Source organism: Canis aureus, chromosome 32, assembly GCF_053574225.1.
Source record: "Canis aureus isolate CA01 chromosome 32, VMU_Caureus_v.1.0, whole genome shotgun sequence".
Lineage (NCBI taxonomy): Eukaryota > Metazoa > Chordata > Mammalia > Carnivora > Canidae > Canis > Canis aureus.
The window spans coordinates 10,118,105-10,136,529 of record NC_135642.1 but is presented as its reverse complement, the minus strand read 5'-3'; the positions used below and the strand labels follow the sequence as shown (position 1 = coordinate 10,136,529).

Here is an 18,425-nt window from a genome sequence, read left to right as displayed (position 1 = left end):
CCTCCCCCCCCCCCCCCCCCGGTGCCGGGCTCAGGTGAGCTGTTGCCCGTGAGGCCTCCTCCCCGGAGGCCCCGCCGCTCCCGGTGACCAGGGGAACCAGGAGGAACAGCCCCACCGCGGCCAGGTCTCCGGCTCTGGAGTCAGCTCCGCCCGGGGAACTAGCACAGCTCCCGGCCCCACCGGCCTAGGGGCTCCCGCGGCGGCACGGGGGTGCTGCTCTGCACAGCCTGGGGGGCCGCGGCCCGGCGCCCAGGGCCCTTCCTGCCTCCCCCCGTCCCCGCGGCGGGAGAGGCCTCCCCGTCCCGCGCCCTCCCTGCCCGGCCCCGGCCCCGTGTCCCGTGGCCTCCCCGCCCGGCCTGGGGACCACGGGATCCCCGAGCGGCGTCTCCCCAGGCCCCGCGGGCTGTGCGCTCCGGCCCTTGACCCCGACCCCGGGCGGGCGCCCTCCTCGCATGGCGGCCCCGGGCCCGGAGGCTCCCCGCCCGCCCGAGGTCCCGCCCGCGCTCCCGCCCGCGGCCCCTGCTCAGCGCTTTCCCGCCCGGAAGTCCCGGCGCCGAGCTTCGAGTTCCGCTTCCGGGGCGGGGCTTTCCCGCGCAGGCCCCGCGCTCGCGCTCGCCGCCGCCCAGCCCCTCGGGGCCTCGGGGCCTCCCCCGCCCGGGCCCTCCGTGCTGTCGGCCTTTCCGTCCCGTTAGCAGCCAGACGTCCTCTCCGCCGCGGCCCGGGCGTTCTCTCTTCAGACCCCAGGTCGACTTGGTAGCGGCTCAGGGCGCCCTGCGAGTCCCCCGGTGAGCCGGTGGGGCCGGGCGGTGCACTCCCTACTCCTCCGCCTTCTTAGATTGATAATCTTTAAATATTTGTTTACACTTAATTGTGATCTAAGAGACGTCTGATTTTCTGTTTATAAACACTATGTGTCTCCTTTCGAACTAGGGGACTTACACAAATGAAATGAAACAACACTTAAATGTATTGAAATGATCTTTCGTAATTTTGTGACTCTCCTAACTGAATAGTATTATTATTTTTTAATAGTATTATTTTGAGAAAACATTCAACTTACATAGAAACACTTCCCCAATTTTTTTTAAAGATTTTATTTATTTATTCATGAGAGACACAGAGAGAGGCAGAGACACTGGCAGAGGGAGAAGCTCCCTTTGGGGAACCTGCTGTGGGACTTGATCTGGGTTCCCAAAATCATGCCCTGAGCGAAGGCAGATGCTCATCTCTGAGCCATCCAGGGGCCCCATCAAATTCTTTTTAACATATGTTTAAATCTTTTATTCCCTAACTTCTGCGATGTTAAAACATCACCTGCTTTGCAGAAGCACTTATTCTTTATTCAGCTTTCTTTTGTAGTTTTCAAGAATAGATACCTTTTTTTGAGACACAATATTATTAAAATTAGGTAATAAGATAATTCATTTCTAGTAAATGGGAGCAGTCATAAGTAATTTTTTTTTTTCAGAATTGCTGCTGTGACAGCTTGTGTGGTAGGCGGAATTCCAGGATAGCTCCTTTGACCTTTGCCCCCCTGGAGTTACCCTGGTGATTATATTACTTTATGTGGAGAAAGATATTTTGCAGATGTAACTAATGTTATTAATCATCAGACTATAAAATAGGGAAATTATCAGTGTGGGCTTGATCTAGCCTGTTACCATTTAAGAGTTTTTCTCCAGCTGGTAGCAGAAAAGAAAGTCAAAATTTAGAAGCAAAAGCAGGATTTGACATGTCATTGTTGGCTTTGAAGATGGAAGAGGTCACATGTAAGGACCAGAGATCAATTTTTAGTTGCTGAGAGCAACCCTGAGCTGATAGTCAGCAAGGAGACAGAGACCTCAGTCTAAAAGGGTGGAGCACTGAATTCTACCAACAACATGAATGAACCTATAAGTGGGTTCTTCCCTAGAGTCCAACCTTGATTTTAGCCTTGTGAAACCTTATGCAGAAAAACCAATCAAGACCACTTGGACTGCTGACCTACACAACTGTGAGATGATAAGTGAGTGTTGTTTTAATTTAAATTTGTGATAATTTGTTATGTAGCAGTAGAAAACTAATATAGCTTGTTTTAGGAGTTATAGGTGCAGCCTATAGTTGCACTATGCAATTTGCAAATGGCATGAGTAAAGGTTGGAGAAGGTTGAATTTATTTTTAATTTTTAAAATTTCCACTGGAGGCTCTTGCCAACTTTGTTGGGACCAGTACTGTGACAGACACTGTTGGTTGACTACCCAAATCATTACCTAGCCTTCTTTGCTACCAGGACCCCCATTTTTCCCCCTTAGACATCCTTTGATTTCATTCAAGGTAGACCCAGCCAAGGGTCTCCAGGTAAGCAGGCTTATGATCTAATTCTGGCCAATGTAATTTAAGTAGAAGACTGTTGGAGGGCTTTGGGAAGGATTTTACTTGATACAAAAAGCAGAAGCTGAAAAGAAGTGTTTGGCCTGACACTGCTATCGGCTGCCTGTCTTTGAATGTGTTGTGATTTGCTGCAGTCAGGGTGAAAGGATCACAGAGATGCCGATTCAGGCCTTGATGCCTTTGAAGCCATGCCACTACTTACATTTAGATTTCTTATATGAGAAAAGTAATTTTTATTTTATTTTTTAAAAGATTTTATTTATTTATTCATAGAGACAGAGAGAGAGAGAGAGAGAGAGGCAGAGACACAGGCAGAGAGAGGAGCAGGCACCATACAGAGAGCCTGATGTGGGACTCGATGCAGGGTCTCCAGGATCACGCCCTGGGCTACAGGCGGCGCTAAACCACTGCGCCACTGGGGCTGCCCCGTTTTTATTTGTTTAAACTATAAACTATGTCGATTGAGTTTTTAAGATTTTAAATCAAAATCATATATAACTAATATGGAATTTGGGTCATGAAAGTGGAGTGTTGCAAGTAACACCCTTTAAGAGGTTAGAGTGGGCTTTGAGGACCCAGCTATCTTAAGCTGGAAACTTTCGACGTGGCAAAACATTTAAGTAACTAGTTGCCTGATATATCTTAGAATGCAGACCACATGTTGACAGAGGTTGTAGTGGCATGGGAAATAGAAGGAAAAATTCAGGATGTTTATGTGTATTGGCTTTTTTTAGTGGTTGTTAACAAAAAAGCCCTATTTGGAAAGGCAAACTTAAGCTAGATAGCTCATCTTTTAGCAGAAAGGAAGAGTTTTGCTTAGAAAGGTACTCACTGTGACCTCCAATCTCAATGAGCAGAGTTCTGTAGTTTAGGGTTGGAGAAGCTGTCTTTGGTACTTCAAGTTAAAACAAGCAGAGGCGAGAAAGTGGCACCCTTAAGACTGATAAAACTGGAGTGTCTTACCACAAAGACCTGATTATGTGTGTGAAATGCCAAAGGATTTGGAAGAACACAGGATCTAGCAGTAGGGAGATAAAAATTCTTAGCCTCAAAGACTATGTCTAGACAAAATCTTTAGCTGTGGTTTCTAATGCAAGGAATTGACCAGAAGCAAATCGACTGAATCTATCAAGTTTTTGAAAGGAACTTTATTGTTAAAGTTAATGCAAGCCTCATCAACTGCATATAATTGTTGAGACTCGAAGGCAATCCTTATGTGTCTGAACTTGTGATAACATGCAGCGGCTGCCAAAATTAGAGAACTTTCTCCTGAATGCCCATCTCAGGCATGGGGATTGAAAACAATGATGAAAGAATATCACTAGAGGGAGGAACCAGAGGCTAATGGAAGCACAAATAGAGAAATTTTCACAAACAGAACTAAGGACAGATTGCCTAACCAGGGAAATTTCTCCATTGAGAGCATTTTTCACTATTTCTTTCCAATAAGATAAAGCATATGCTAGTATTAACTATTAGTCTTTTCCCACCACTGTGTATTAGATGTGTTTGAGGTAGATAACCTATTCTTTAGAGAAAATTTCCAGGCTATGAGAAGATATATCTGGACCAAAAGAAGAAGATAGAACATCATAGTTTTAACGCCATATTGAAAAGGCAGTTTATACTACAAGGTTAGGATATTGTGAAAGGAATGTTATCAATCAGTAGGAATGGGCCTCAATCAGGGCTAATTGGTAAAAGTATAACTCACCTGGTTTACCTTCTCAGAAAGAGCTCTGTGTGTACATGACTTAATTATGTGCCCTCAGTAATGCTTGAACAGATTCTTTATTTTGGCCTCTTTTTATGCAACTATAAGGTTTGCTTGAAAAGAGCTAAAATTCTGTTCTCCAATGAATAAGATAACTTTTATCAAACTATGAAATATATATAGCAAATTACAAACAAAATATGATAGGCTATAATCTGGTCTTATATATCCTCCTAATTCCTTTAAATTCAGGGATTCACTCATTTATTCTTTTGTTCATTTATTTATTCACTAACAAATAATTTTAAAGAACTAACTATGAGCCAGAAATTACTCTAGGCCAAGGGATACTATAGTGAATAAGAGTCTGTATTGAAGTTTACATTCTACTTGGGTAAATTGGTAATCAACAAATAGCTATTTAAAGCACTAAGTGGTGCTAGTTGTTAAGAAAATAAGGCAAGGAAAGATGATAAAAAGTGATGGGAGTTGGAGGGCAGTGCTGTTTTATAAGGGTCATCAGAGAAGTCTGCTCTGTGAAGGCCATACTTTGGCAGCGCCCGGAAGAAAAGTAGGAGAAAAGTCATGGTGATATTTAGGGAAAGAGCATTTTAGACAGAAGAAATAGTCAGTGCAAAATTCCTGTGGCAGGAATGTATTGAGTGTGACCCAGAATTATCAAGTGGCTCTAGTGGCTTGAATGGAGCAATAGGGTGGAAAGGCTGAAAATGAGTCAAAGAATAGCAGAACCTGTTACAAGGGTATCATATTTAACTCTGGGAGGGAAGGGTATATCCAAGATTTGTGGAGTTTGAAATTTTACAATCTTATGGGCCTTCTATACATAAAGGAATACAACATTAGGTACAAACCTAAAGACGATTGGGAATAGAAATGAAAGTTACAAAAAACTACCAGTTTTAAAGCAGTGACAAATACCAATGTAGGAGATCAGAATATGCTGCCCCCAAATATGCTACTTTGGCATAGGATTATTTTGAACTGAAGATAGTGAGAAACAGCAGAGGCAAAAAAAAATCTCTTTGCCTTCCCAGCTCTCATAACCAGGAAGGATATATCATATCAGGAAGGGTAAACCTCTTTTTTGTTTTTAAGATTTTGTTTTTAAGACAGAGAGAGAGAGAGAGCCAGAGACACAGGCAGAGGGAGGAGCAGGCTCCATGCAGGGAGCCCGACGTGGGACTCGATCCTGGGTCCCTGGAACCATGCCCTTATGTGAAGCTGAAGCCAGACGCCCAACCGTTGAACCACCCAGGCATCCCTAAATTAAATAAAATTTGTGAATATATTTCCAGGGCCTCAGAAGGGCTATGTGCAAGTTAGGGCCCTGAATCAGCTTTATGAGCTTCAGGTAAAATCTTCCTCTGGTAAAATGTTAAGAGTTGGAGAGTTTTAAGCAAAGTAGTAACATGATATAAGTGATGTTGTAAAAGGACCATTTATTTGGAGAGAAGACTATAGGGGAGCAACCTGGAAGCAAGGAGATCAGTGCAGAGGCTAAAGTTCAGGCTGCAGAGGAAAAATAAGAAAGCAGATGTAACTCATTCTGTGAGTTTCAGGAATACTGACTGTGACCCACTAAGCTATGGATGTTTTTTCCTGAGAATTCATGCCTCCTCATGTCAGACTGGTTTCCTTTCTCGTTATTGCTTACTCAGTGATTATAGAGAACTTTCTTAATATTTTCTGATGCTCCAAATCTTTAAAGTTCAAATTTCATTGACAATATTTTTATTACTGTAGCTATTTATGTTCCTATTTGCAGCTGCATAGATACCTGCAGTACTGGCTGAATGATCCTTCTTTACCAATACAATTTCAATTCATAATATCAATGTAATCTGGATGTGAGCTGAGAACTACCCAGAAAGACTCTTTACTATTATTTAGAAACCTTAGAACCTAGCAACTTATCACTTTATATTATCAAATATTCCTTTGCCTGATAAAGAACTTCCTGATTAACATCTTCAAGGCCTTTGGTATTTAATCATTTTATCCCATTTACTTGGGAGTTAATTTTGTGGTGTCTTGCTTTAAAGTGGAGGTTAGTAAACGTATAAATATGTTAGGCTTTGCAGGTCATATGGTCTCTGTCTGAAATATTCACCAATACTGTTGTAACACTAAAATAGCCATTGACATTTTTGCAAAGAAATAGATGTGGCTGTGTTCCAATATAATTTTACTTGCATACACAGGGCATGGGCTAGATTTTGATCTATAGGATGCAGTTTGCTGACCCTTAGAATTTTCCTCTGTTTCATGTTATGTGTCCCAAACCTTAAGCTCATTTAACCTTGATAAGCCTGGTGTCTCTTTCTTCAGAATAAGGATCCTAATAGTGTCTCTATCTTTACAGTAAGGCCCTGTCTACCACATAGCATTGTCATAATGGTCAAATGAGATATTGGTTGTGGAAATCTGTTTTAAATTTTAAAGTAGCATACATCTGCATATTTCTTTCTCTTCTTGTCTGCAGTGCAATACATTTTCTTACTGTCCCCTCCACCAAAAGTACACACATAAACACTCAATCACAAAGGAAAATTATGGTTTCCTACTTTATCTTTACTCCTGGGACTTATGTCAAATACTGGCTTCCTAAAATGTCACCAGAACTACCTCTGATAGCACAAAGCTGAGTTTGTTCTTACCATGGTGAGGGAGAACATAGCCTTGGTAGTCTTAATAGAGCCTCAGGAGAGGAAGGGCAAAGTTAGGATATCTGTTGAGATTTTGAAGACATACCTAGGTGAAGATGCAGGGACTTTCAGTGCAGGGGCTTGGTTTGGAGTGGATAACAATCATAAGATACTAGTCTAGGATTGGTGGACATCAATAAGGTGAAGCTTTTGAAAAGGGAGCTCAAGAGTCTAAGCGTATATACTCTAATACTTTTTATTAAAGAATTGATTCATCTTTCAGAAAGTTACTGGAATGAAGAGTAATATTTGTAACTTTTATTTTGGGGGAAGGTTTTCTGGAATAATAAAGTTATATTGATAAACAGAATATTAGAGTCATACTAAACAGTATGCTGTGTATGTGTAGATGGTTTTGGTTTTCACTTATAAGACATAAGTGGTATTTTGTGAGAATTGGGAAAAGTAGATAGGACAGCAAGATTTACTTAGGAGAGCATAGAGAATAAAAAGCAGAAGACAACAGATACAGAGAAGACTGCAAAGGGCTTCTCAAGCACTGCTTAAAGAAAATTTTGGAAAAGGACAAAATTTGGGGGATTGTAAGTTATATTGGAAGGTCAACAATTGGAAAAAGGTGACAAACATGCATTGCTTTCAATTAATTGTTCTGACTGGACAGTTTTATTTTTGTATGTGAATCTGTGTCAAGACTAGAAAACGTGTTTTAGAGAGGTTATTATTTTATTTAAAAAATACATACATACATACCTGGGTGTCTCCGTTGGTTGAGCATCAACTCTTGGTTTTGGCTCAGGTGGTGATCTCAGGATTGTGGGATTGAACTCTGTGTCAGGCTATGTGCTTAGTGTAGAGTCTGCTTGAGATTCTCTCTTTCCCTCTGTGCCCCTTCTGTTTGCATGCTCACTCTCTCTCAAATAAATAAATCTTTAAAAATATTAAATATATATATTCATAATAGAACATTTTGAATGTACACATAAACAATTAGAATACAAATAACTCATTTTTAAAGAAGATTTTATTTATTTGAGAGAGAGAGAGAGAGATCACAATCAGGGGAGAGAGGCAGATGGAGAAACAGACTCCCTGCTAAGCAGAGACCCTGATGTGGGACTTGATCCCAGGACCCTAGAATCACGACCTGAGCCAAAGGCAGATGCTTAACTGACTGAGCCATCTAGGTGCCCAAAGATAACACTTAATAGGAAAGTGAAATGCCAGTGAAATGTATATGTAAGAATCAGTCAAGAGGAAGAAGAAAGGTGACTTTCATAAAAAATAAATAAGAATTTATTTGGAGGAGAAGAGTAGAGACATGGTATAGAATGATAGAAAAGAAAGGAAAAGAATAAAGACTGACCATGTTGGGAAGCTATTGGCTGGTTTGTTAGAAATGGTTAAAGATTTTTAGGAAGAAGAATCTCTATCTTAAATTTTATTTTATTTTTCCATTGCCATGATAGTATAGAGAATTTAGGCCAACAATAAAATAGAGGACATGTCCCCATGGCTGTCCTCCCATCTGATACCAACTGCAAGTTTGGAGGATCCCAAAAACCATCTTCAGGTTTGATAATTTGTGAGGACTCAGAACTCAATGGAAGTTATTATATTCATCGTTCTGGCTTATTACAGATTAAAATCAACCAAGGGAGGAAGCTCATATGGCAGATTCTAGAAATACCACATACAAAGCTTCTGTTGTCCTCTCCCTGTGGAGTTGAGACACATCACTTGGCTGGCATTGATCTGTGATAGTATACACAAAACAGTGCCAACCAAAGAAACTCATGTGAGCCTCAGTGTCCAGTTTTTAACTTTTTTTTTTTTTTTAATGGGTATGACCACATGGTTGATCTCAGTCTCTAGCTCATCTGATAACCCAAAGCCCCCACCCTAAATCACAATGTTAGTCTTTTGCCAGTCTCTCCTCTTACCCCAAGGCTATTTGAGTGGGGCCACCCCCTGTCCTAAATCACAGTTAGCTATCCAGTATGACCCAAGGCTTCGGACAAAGACACTCCTATCTGGAGGGCCCAGAGATTACCTCTGAAGCCAAAGGCATGGACCAGATGTTTTCTTTGAGCAAGGCTAAATTCTTTACTACACAGGTACAAATCCCTTTCATCATCTCAATATTCAGTAAAGACATCTTCACACATGTGAGGAAAAAACAATTCATCTTCAGTACCATCAGCTTGATGGAAAAACTGAACATTGTGGTATAGATCCTTCTAGATAGATCTTAGATAGGCTAGGCATAAAAATGTAAACTCATCTTTTCTTTATTCTTCCTCAAATTAAAATGAATAGCTATTAGCACAAGTTAGAAAATTATTCAGTAAAATCAAATCACCAAATGTTAGGGTTAGATGAGACCTTGGACTACAGTTGGTCTTTTGGAAAGGTGAAATGATTTGTGCAAGACTAGTGGAGTTAGTGAGGCAGAACTGATGATTCCAGGTCCAGTGGCTTTTCTCTTAAATAAAAGGAAACTCAAGAGACCTCTTTTTGGATCCAAAGGATGTTACTTTTTGAAAATAGTATTGCCTTGTTGACATATGGTAAGATAACCCTAATGGCTTTTTGATTGATTTGGTTTTGCCCCAGAATTTGGGATGCTTTCCAGATCCACATATTAAAGGGTTGTCTAGAAGACAGCTGCTCAACTGCTTGCATATTTTTCTGATTAGTTGTATTGTATATGCTGCTGAAATTGTCGACTGGATTTCATGTTGTTGATAGGAACAGCAGGGGATCTTAAACTGAACACTATCTGTATTTCTCTAGTCCTTTGGAAAATTTTCCCTCCCATTTGCTGCCCTTGTCCTTCTTAGTAAGCTATTAAATTTTAATGTTTTTTGGATTCAAACCTGGAACCTAGTTTTCAGCTGATTTCTTATTTCCTCCCAAATTTTATAAACACTTACCTTCAGGAAAAGAATTTTCCTGTGTGTACTTGTTACAGTTAGAGATGGGTCTAAATGACATGAAAAAAGCCAGCACTTATCCTTTTGTTACACAAGTGTGTGGCTTGGGAGGGCACCATAGACTAAATGTTCATGTCCCTGAATTTCATATGTTGAAACCTACTTCCCAATGTGGTATTATTTGGAGATGGAGTCTTTTGGAAGGATATTAGGTCATGAGGACTTTCAAGTATAAGAACCCTTATAAAAGAGACCCCAGAGAACTCCCTTGCCCCTTTTCTATGTGTAGTCACGGCAGTAAGATAGTCATCTAATAGCTAGGAAGCAGGTTCTCCCCAGACACTGAGTTTTCTGGTACCTCGTTCTGGGGTTTCCCAGCCTCCAAAATTGCAAGAAATAAATTTGTGTTGTTTTTAAGCCACCAGTCTATGGTATTTTTGTTATAGTAAACTGCATGGTCTAAGACAGGGGAAATTAAGCATGGGCACTCATTTTCATGAGCAGAAAAAGCATCATGCATAGGGGTAAAAGCTTACCTGATCTCATTTCAGCTGATGGAAATGACCGACTGTGCCAAACCATTTCCACTCTCTTGTGTAGCTTTGCCTTAGCTGTGACATGAACAACGAGCAAATCATTTGGGTTAACCTGATATCTGTTTTAAAAATGCAGAATGCAAAGATGCCTGAGGGGAATTTTTGCACCTTCAGTTTGGTTATCGCTTTTGTATACTTAACTGAGATCAGCTGCAGTGAAGAGATAGAATTCTGATGATGTAAACTTGGAACTCGATGTGGGGTCAAGCCTAGGGTAGAACATCACAGGAATCATCAAGAATGCAGAGAGCATCAGGAGACCAAGGTGGAAGAGACTTAGGGTAGTGGAGATGGAAAGATGTTCTACTTTTTCAGGTGGTGTAGTTTTGACCTGTGAGCTTAATGTAGCATCCTAGTGGAGAATTTATGAAGAGGTGGGCATATGTCCCTTCAACCATTGAGAGGAAAAAACATTGTAAATGTTGGAAAAGTGAAAGAAAGGACTAACGTGAGATAAATCAACTATGTACATTATGAAGTACAAGTTCTGATTTTGTTTTCCAAATGCATAGAAATAAAAGTCAACATAGAAACGTAGAAAATGTGAAGAAGCTTCACTGGTGCCATCTCATGGAGTGAGCCACCACTACCATGTCCTAGTATCTCTTCCTTCCTCTTCTACTTTCCTAGTAGAACTAAATACTCCGTGGCTCTGCCTTTCGATTCTAGACAGTGCTGTCCAATAGAAATACAAAATGAACCACATACATATTTTAAAGTTTCTCACAGCTGCATTAAAAAAGCAAACAAACAGGTAAAATTAATTTTAATAGTGCATTTTATTTAATCTAATATACCCAAAGTATTATTTCATTAATAACAAATTATTAACAAAATATTTTATCTTTCTTCCTCTCCCCCTGCCTTTTGTACTGTCTTTGAAGCCAGGCACTTACACAACATCCTAGTTTGAACTCTGTACTGTTCAGTTGCTCAGTAATAGCTGCATGTGTCTAGTGCTTGCTGGATTGGGCAGTACAACTCTAGATGGAAGATATTAATGCAGGGACACTGTTTCTTAAAGATCATGAAAATATAATAGCTGTAAACGACAGAGTAACCTATTGAGGAAGGGCTGAATTGTAAGGGCATTTACTAGTTACTTAGCAAGGATACGGGAGGTTAGGCATTGTTCAGAGGATTAAAAATGCATCAGGGATCCAGGCTCTTTCTGGCCTTTTACCTCGTGGGTATTCCTTTCCTTCCCTTTCCCTTTCCTTTCCTGATTTTATTTATTTATTCATGAGAGACACACAGAGAGAGAGAGGCAGAGACACAGGCGGAGGGAGAAATAGGTTCCATGCAGGGACAGGCTGTGGGACTCGATCCCGGGTCTCCAGGATCACGCCCTGGGCTGCAGGCGGCGCTAAACCGCGGAGCCACCCGGGCTGCCCCTCATGGATATTCTTCAACACACTGGCATTCCTTCTTGTGCTTGTCATTTCATGGTCACAAGATGCCTGTAGCTTCTGATATCAAGCCCTAATACCTGGAAAGAGAAAGAGCAGAAGTCTTTCTCTTTTAAGGCTCTTTTCATCCAGGAGGGAAAAAACCCCTCCCCTCCCCCTCCCCCTCCCCCCTCCTCCCTCACCAGCAGACATGCTCTGACATCTCATTGGCCAGATTTGCATCACATGGTAACTCTTAGGTGTAAAGGGTCTTGGGAAATGGAAAAGTTGCAGAGAAGAGAATGGCTGGGAGGGCTTTGCATTAGAAGATCAGTCTTGATAAATTCCTGCCCCCAGACAAAAATCAAACTTCTATTAGGCTAGATGGAAGAGGCCGGCAGCCAGTGATGTTTGCCCCAGGGGCATTCTCTCAAGGAGAAGCGGACAGAGGATCTTATATTCAAAATGATCTTATATTCAAAAGGATCTTATAATTAAATAATAATAACACTGATAATTGTTTCCATTTACTGAGTATTTATGTGCTATATGTGTTTAATGGATTACCTAATTCACACACACACACACACACACACACACAGGTTACCTGTCAGTTGTTGCTGATAGTAAAATCAATGGATAATTGTTAGATTATACTGTGAGCTACCCAAGAGTAGAAATCAATCCATCCTTCCTTTTCTTTCTTTCTTCCTTTCTTGGTTTTCATATCCCATATCACACTATTCATCAATATTTTCTAATGAATGACTCCTCTTATTTACTCAAAGTATTTTATGTCTTTCAAATTTTATTTCTAATCTGTGTCACCTTTTCAAAGGCTAGTGTGTTAATCTTTTTGAAATCACTGGTACCTCTACCCACATTCTAGCCTCAGGCACATGTTCTGGCCCTCACTTCAAACTCCCCCTGACCCCGCAACTCTTCCCACAAGTTGCCAAATGTTCCTATTTGGAAGGTGGTCATGAGTAGAAATCATGACTAGCCAATGACTCAGCAATCTCTTCGCTGGAGTTTTCTTCTACCTAAACTTACTATGAAGACAATAGGAAAATAAAACTAGTTTCTTCCACACAGAGTTGATGATTCCTGGGCCTGTGTTCTATGATCTCTCTCAGTCTTACACTTTGCTAGTCTCTTTCAGTTGGTAAGGAAAAGGGATAAATCAAGTTTCTTCAATTATTGGGAATTTGTTACATGGGGAAAAAAAAAAAAAAAGCTCATCTTTCCACCCATCCAGACCTCACAGAGAATGGGAGTGTTATTCAGGATAAATCAATAACAGTAGCTGGGGTAGCTGTAGCAATTTCTGTATTTCATCCCCTTAGAAATAGACATTCAGTGCTTGACCATTGTGGTGACTCAGCCATTTTCTAATTCTGCTCCAATACCACATAATCCCTTTTTCTCCTGCTTACCCCATGGTTTCTGTTTAGTCATAGCTTCCACTGCCTTCAGGTCTCTATGTCATTGGGCTATATGCTGAATTTCTCTAGGTCTCTCTTTAGTATTCCTCAGGAAGGTATATATATTTGCATTAACCTTCCAGGATTCTTCCATGATCAGTAGTCTTCATTGGTTACAGAGGCTCCATGCCAGGTTATATATCACTGATAATTATAGATTATGTTTTCTATCAGGTTCCTTTCTCTAGTTTAATCTTCTAACTTCACAGTGATGGAGTCCTAGGGTAAATAATGTATGATCTGTGTATAAATCAAGTATCTTAAAGTTCTGTAGCCTTCAGGTTTACCTAACCTATTATGCCCAATTAAAAATAACTCTGAGGGCAGCCCTGGTGGCCCAGCGGTTTAGCACCGCCTTCAGCTCGGGGTGTGATCCTGGAGGCCCAGAATCGAGTCTCACGTCAGGCTCCCTGCATGGAGCCTTCTTCTCTCCCTCCGCTTGTGTCTCTGCCTCTCTCCCTCTCTCTCTCTCTCTCTCTCTGTGTCTGTCATGAATAAAAAAAATTAAAAAAAAAAAAACTCTGAGCCTTTTATTTTAGGTGGTTTTAGGAAGTCAAATCATTTATTATCTTCCCTTCTCCAGATTTTAGGACCAGAAAGGATACTTATTAATTCTATGAATTCTTTCTATTTGTTATATGTCAATTTTAATCAGCCATAACTTGTTATTGATGTTCCTCTTTCTATTTTGTGAAAGTGGTTTTTTTTTTTTTTTTTTTTTGAAAGTGGTTTTTATCCAGTGGTTGCCTCTTTGGGGTTGGAGGAAGTGGCCTTGAAAGGAACATGAAGGTATATTTTTGATTATAGAAGTTTCATTTATCTTCCAGGGTGTTAGTCACATGGTGTGTGCATCATCAAGAGTCACTAAATTGGACTCTTAAGATCTGTGTGTTTTTAATCTGTGGAAATTATTCCTTAATATTTTTAGTTAACAATAACAACAACAATGAAGTGGTTGTTAGAGCCCTCATAGGAAACAGATAAACATTCATTTTAGTATTTAAAGAGAGTTTAATAAAAGGCCAACTTACAAAAGGGTCAATAGGGTATAGCGCTCTAGAGCTGGGAACTAGGTTCCCATTAGTACTCCTATAATGAAGAGGCAAAGGAAGGGAGAAATGACCAGAATGTTATGTGCCAAATGGAGAAGACCATGCTGGCAGAAGCTGGGATTTTTGGCAATGGATGTAGCCAGTACATCTCAACCCTATGGTGAAGGAACTGGGGGAAACACTGCTCTAATCTCATGTTCATCCTTCCCTCCCTCTGATCTCCTTGGATATACTCAGCCAGAAGCCTGAAGAAAGGAAGCAAATAGACATAGTCTGTATAACTCAGTTTCATAGGGCATAGAGATAGAGAAGGATGGAGACCAGATCTGGAGGGGCAATCAGTAGACAGTATCATGTTTTCTTTTTTCCCTGACTTATTTCACATGTGTACAGTGTCCCTCCTATAATTCTTTAAAACATAAGTGATGTTAAGTAAGGCAATATAATGGCATGTACAATATTTTATGGAAAGCCTGAGGAAAACAGAGGGGTCATAAATGAATAAAAGGCAAATTTTAAACCTCAGGTTGGCTTTCTCAACTCCTGAGCCCATTGGCCATGCCTTGTACAGAGAGTTCCTCACTGCTTTCTTCCTCAGCCCCAGCCATGTCACGTTGAAAGGGCCAGCCCACCTTACCCCAGCAGTAGTTTCATTGATCACTTCCTTCATGTTCAAAATCTGATCCTACTTTCCCAAGAGAGAGGGGGATTCTTTTCCTTTTCTGTTTTTTTTTCTTATCCAGGATGATCAATAGTGGGTGTTAACCTTAAAAGTAAAGCAGCCAGTTATTTTACCAATGACATGGTTTATATGTGAGTAGTAAAGATAATGCAATTCAGGATGAGCTATGGCAAACCTTGGGAGATCTGGCAATCAAAGGAGAGAAGCATAACTTTATAGAGAAAAGCAGGAAGTTGGGAGGGCCGCTTTGAATGAAGTTTGTTGGAGGGAAGCAAGAGTTCAGGGTGGTGATGGTTTTCTCATTGGCCAAGTTTTGGTATTTTCTTATTGGCTAAGCTTGTTACTGGAGAGGGAGAAATTCTTCCTTTCTCCTGCTGGAGTAATAAAGTAGGCTTCCTTCTGCTGGGGTCTGCAATTGACCATGAAAGTTAGGGTGTGACATCTCCCCCTTTTGGTCTCCTGACTTCATTTTAAATGAGATATATATTCAGGTTCACACGGGAATATTCATTTCATTTGAAGAAACCATTATCCTCACTATAGGTGATGGTCTGGCAATGGTGCATATTCTTCCAGTCATCTGTGGTCAGAGTGGTAGTGTCATGAGCTCCAAAAGTTCTGGGTGATGGAGAGTTATGTCAGATTTTGGAAGAATACCAGCACAGCAAGACTGGACCAGGGCCTAGAAGAAGGTAACTGGGGCAAGGACTGTTACTTTGAGGTCTACAGGTAGGTATTCATGGCCTCTCAAGAGTCCCAGGTTGGAAGACCTTGAATTGAATTCCATGTTTATCATTTGGCAGCTATGTGACCTTGGGCAGGTGATATAATTACTCAGAGCTATCATTTCTATTTTCTTCCCACTTCCCAACCCCCTTTTTAAAAAGAGATGATGATGTGAAAATGTATATGAAAACACTGCAAACCTCTATGGTCCAAATGAACATAAGGACTTGCTTTTTTATTAATAGCTGTCAATCTTTTTCTGTTGCCACAATATTCACAATGTTTAATATACTCTCATCATGTCATGTGATAATTTTCAGGGACAAAAGCAAGCACTGGGGAGAGGAAATATGTGTCTAAAGGTGTGTTATGAGTAGGAGCTTGAAAAAGCCCTTCATGGAGATTTTGACATAAGGCTACTCTCCCATATTGCCCTGAACTGGATCATTTGCAGTTGAGAGTCACTTTCTAGACAGAAGGTTACAAACTGGTAGAGGTAGAGAGGGCTAGAAGTCTTGTTTTGTTTGGCTTGTGAAGATTTAAAATTAGATGTCAAAATTTTGAAATCAGGAGATTTCACATAAAAAAAAGTGTCTTCTCTTGAAATAGAGAATTTTTGGCAGAACCAAGACTATACCCTCAAATGCCAAAATTTGGCTGGAGCTAAATAGTGGCTGCCCCTGAAGAAGCAGCATAAGTTCTCCAGCTGTTGTTACCTATTTGTGCCACCTGCCCCTTGACAATTAAGTTTGCCATCCTTGGTCTAGACTGCCCAGGAATCATTGCTATTGCAGCTGGAAGGAACCTCAAGATGTCACTGAGACCTGGCTTTGCTTTTAGTCAGGTCAGATTTTGGTTTCCCCATTTAAAGCAGAAGCCTCCTGGGTCAAATGATATGCCCAGTCTTACCCAGGTTGGGGCAGTGGAGGAGACTGAGCAGAATTGAGGTCAACTCCCTCCCAGTGAAGAGCCTTTTCCTAGCACAGTGTGTTCCTTCTCAAACAGCGTATCACAGTTTCTGAAGTCCAGTCAGTGGAGCCATTGTGAGGAAAGGTCAAACCTTAGATGAGCGAGGTTTCTGGAGTGCAATGCTTCCAACACCGGAATACACACAAGCTCTCGTGTGGCTGACCTTGAGCCCAGCCACCCAGCTCCACTGGAACAAACGTGAACTTCAGAGCAGGGACGGAAGGGCTGTGAGTTTGGATCAACTAGTGTCCTTGACCCCTTGGCAAGGATCCCAGGCTGAAGAAACCCTCTGGGTTTCTTTGGTGTGGGATGGGAAAGAAAGATGAGGGTGAGGAAGGAGGGGAGAAAAACAGGGATACAGAGCATAGCTGTTTTCTTTTCTCCCAGAAATTGAGCTTTTGTGTTCCTGGGCCACATGTGCGCTGAGAGGTTTTCATTTTCATTCTTTATTTCCAGCTCTGGGATTGGTGTGTTGCTGTATTGCTGAGTGTTTGTTTTGGCTGCTAGAGGAAGTATTGACAAAGGAAGTGGGAGAACAAACATAATTTTGTAAGCAGCCGGCCTGAGAGGAACAATAAAGCAGAACTGGAGACAGTATGTCGGGGTTGAGATTCTCAGAGACTGTTTTAATGCCAGCATCCTGGGGCTTACAGCCACCAAAGAGTGGGAATGTGGGGGCTTTTAGAGTAACAGGGGATTCTGTAGAGCTGTGCTTTGCAATTCTGTTTCTGTGCTATGGGGGATGCCTTCTTTGGGCCTCAGCTCCCCCCCCCCCATTTCCTCCCATGTGTTAAATAGTAGAGCCACAGGTCTTTTCCAAGGAGGGGATAGTCTATACTAGCAAAATGGTGTGTGTGTGTGTGTGTGTGTGTGTGTGTATGTGTGTGTGGTTAAATAATAAGATTATGATATGGGATTATGAAGAGGATCCCATAAAAATTTGGTTTTATCTTTAGGAATTTTAAAAACACCTGAAGACTGTCAAAATCCCAAGTGATTATTATTAGTGAAATCTGGAAAGAATACTTTTTTACTTACCACCTCTCTACAGACCCGCTGGGGTGGGAGGAAACAATTCACACCTTCAAGTGATGGCACCAAGGGACCTTGGTGGGCTTGAGAGATAAGTTCAGGAACTCACTTGTGAATGTAAGTGTACACACAGCATCATGAATATATGATTGAAGAAACCCCCTTTGTTATGGGTTTAGAAAATGGATCAGGGCACATCAGAGGTGGCTGAGGTGCAGTCCACGCTAGAGACAGGGGACAGAATGACTTACCCTTTAATTCTTCCCATAGATAGGAAATGAAAAGGTGGATGAAATCCTATGTGCATGACTGCTGGGAGTTTTAGGTGCTGGAGCCTTGAATTAGGCTGAACTCATTCTCTGGGACTCTGGGTACAAATGTTCCTTAAAATGTTTATGTTTTCTGAAGTATTTTTCTGCAGCGAAGAAAAAGGTTTATTTTTTTCTCTGCAATACACTCAGTAGAAGGCTACCTAGATATTGGGTAACAGCTCTGCATGAAAAGGTGTATTGTTATCTTTGAAAGGCTAGATTAGCTCAAGGTTTATAACATACTTTTATATTTCTTTTGCTTTCATAAGGTAATAAGGGAAGACGGTGAGGTGGTAAGGGCAGACACCAGAGCACTAGGGCATTTACAGTAAATATCATTGCTTTGTAAAATTATAGCATGTTTGTGGTGGCTTAGGCCCCTCAGATGTGTAAAGCCTCTGGTTCACTACTCTTTCTAAGGAGATAATCTTTTTCTCCATATGGGTCTGGGCAAGTGAAAAGATGGATGGATGGAGGTTG

At 41.1% G+C, this 18,425-nt stretch overlaps 1 protein-coding gene across 40 annotated transcripts in view; it reads left to right on the top strand.

Annotated features, from left to right (window-relative positions):
* The first annotated feature begins 634 nt into the window (after window positions 1-634).
* LOC144302962 (uncharacterized) overlaps window positions 635-18,425 on the top strand; it is a 776,799-nt gene continuing 759,008 nt past the window's right edge. For 30 of the 40 annotated variants that reach the window (XR_013369976.1, XR_013369977.1, XR_013369974.1 and 27 more), the window contains exons 1-2: window positions 635-785; window positions 1,913-2,005. Coding sequence is in view for 7 of the 40 variants with exons in the window: in XM_077880547.1 (XP_077736673.1) it covers window positions 1,999-2,005 (7 nt within the window). In the remaining 33 variants the exon portion in view is untranslated. Of the gene's footprint in view, window positions 786-1,912; window positions 2,006-16,581; window positions 16,830-18,425 lie in introns of those variants that run through there. The other 10 variants (XR_013369997.1, XR_013369988.1, XM_077880553.1 and 7 more) reach the window with 4 other exon arrangements.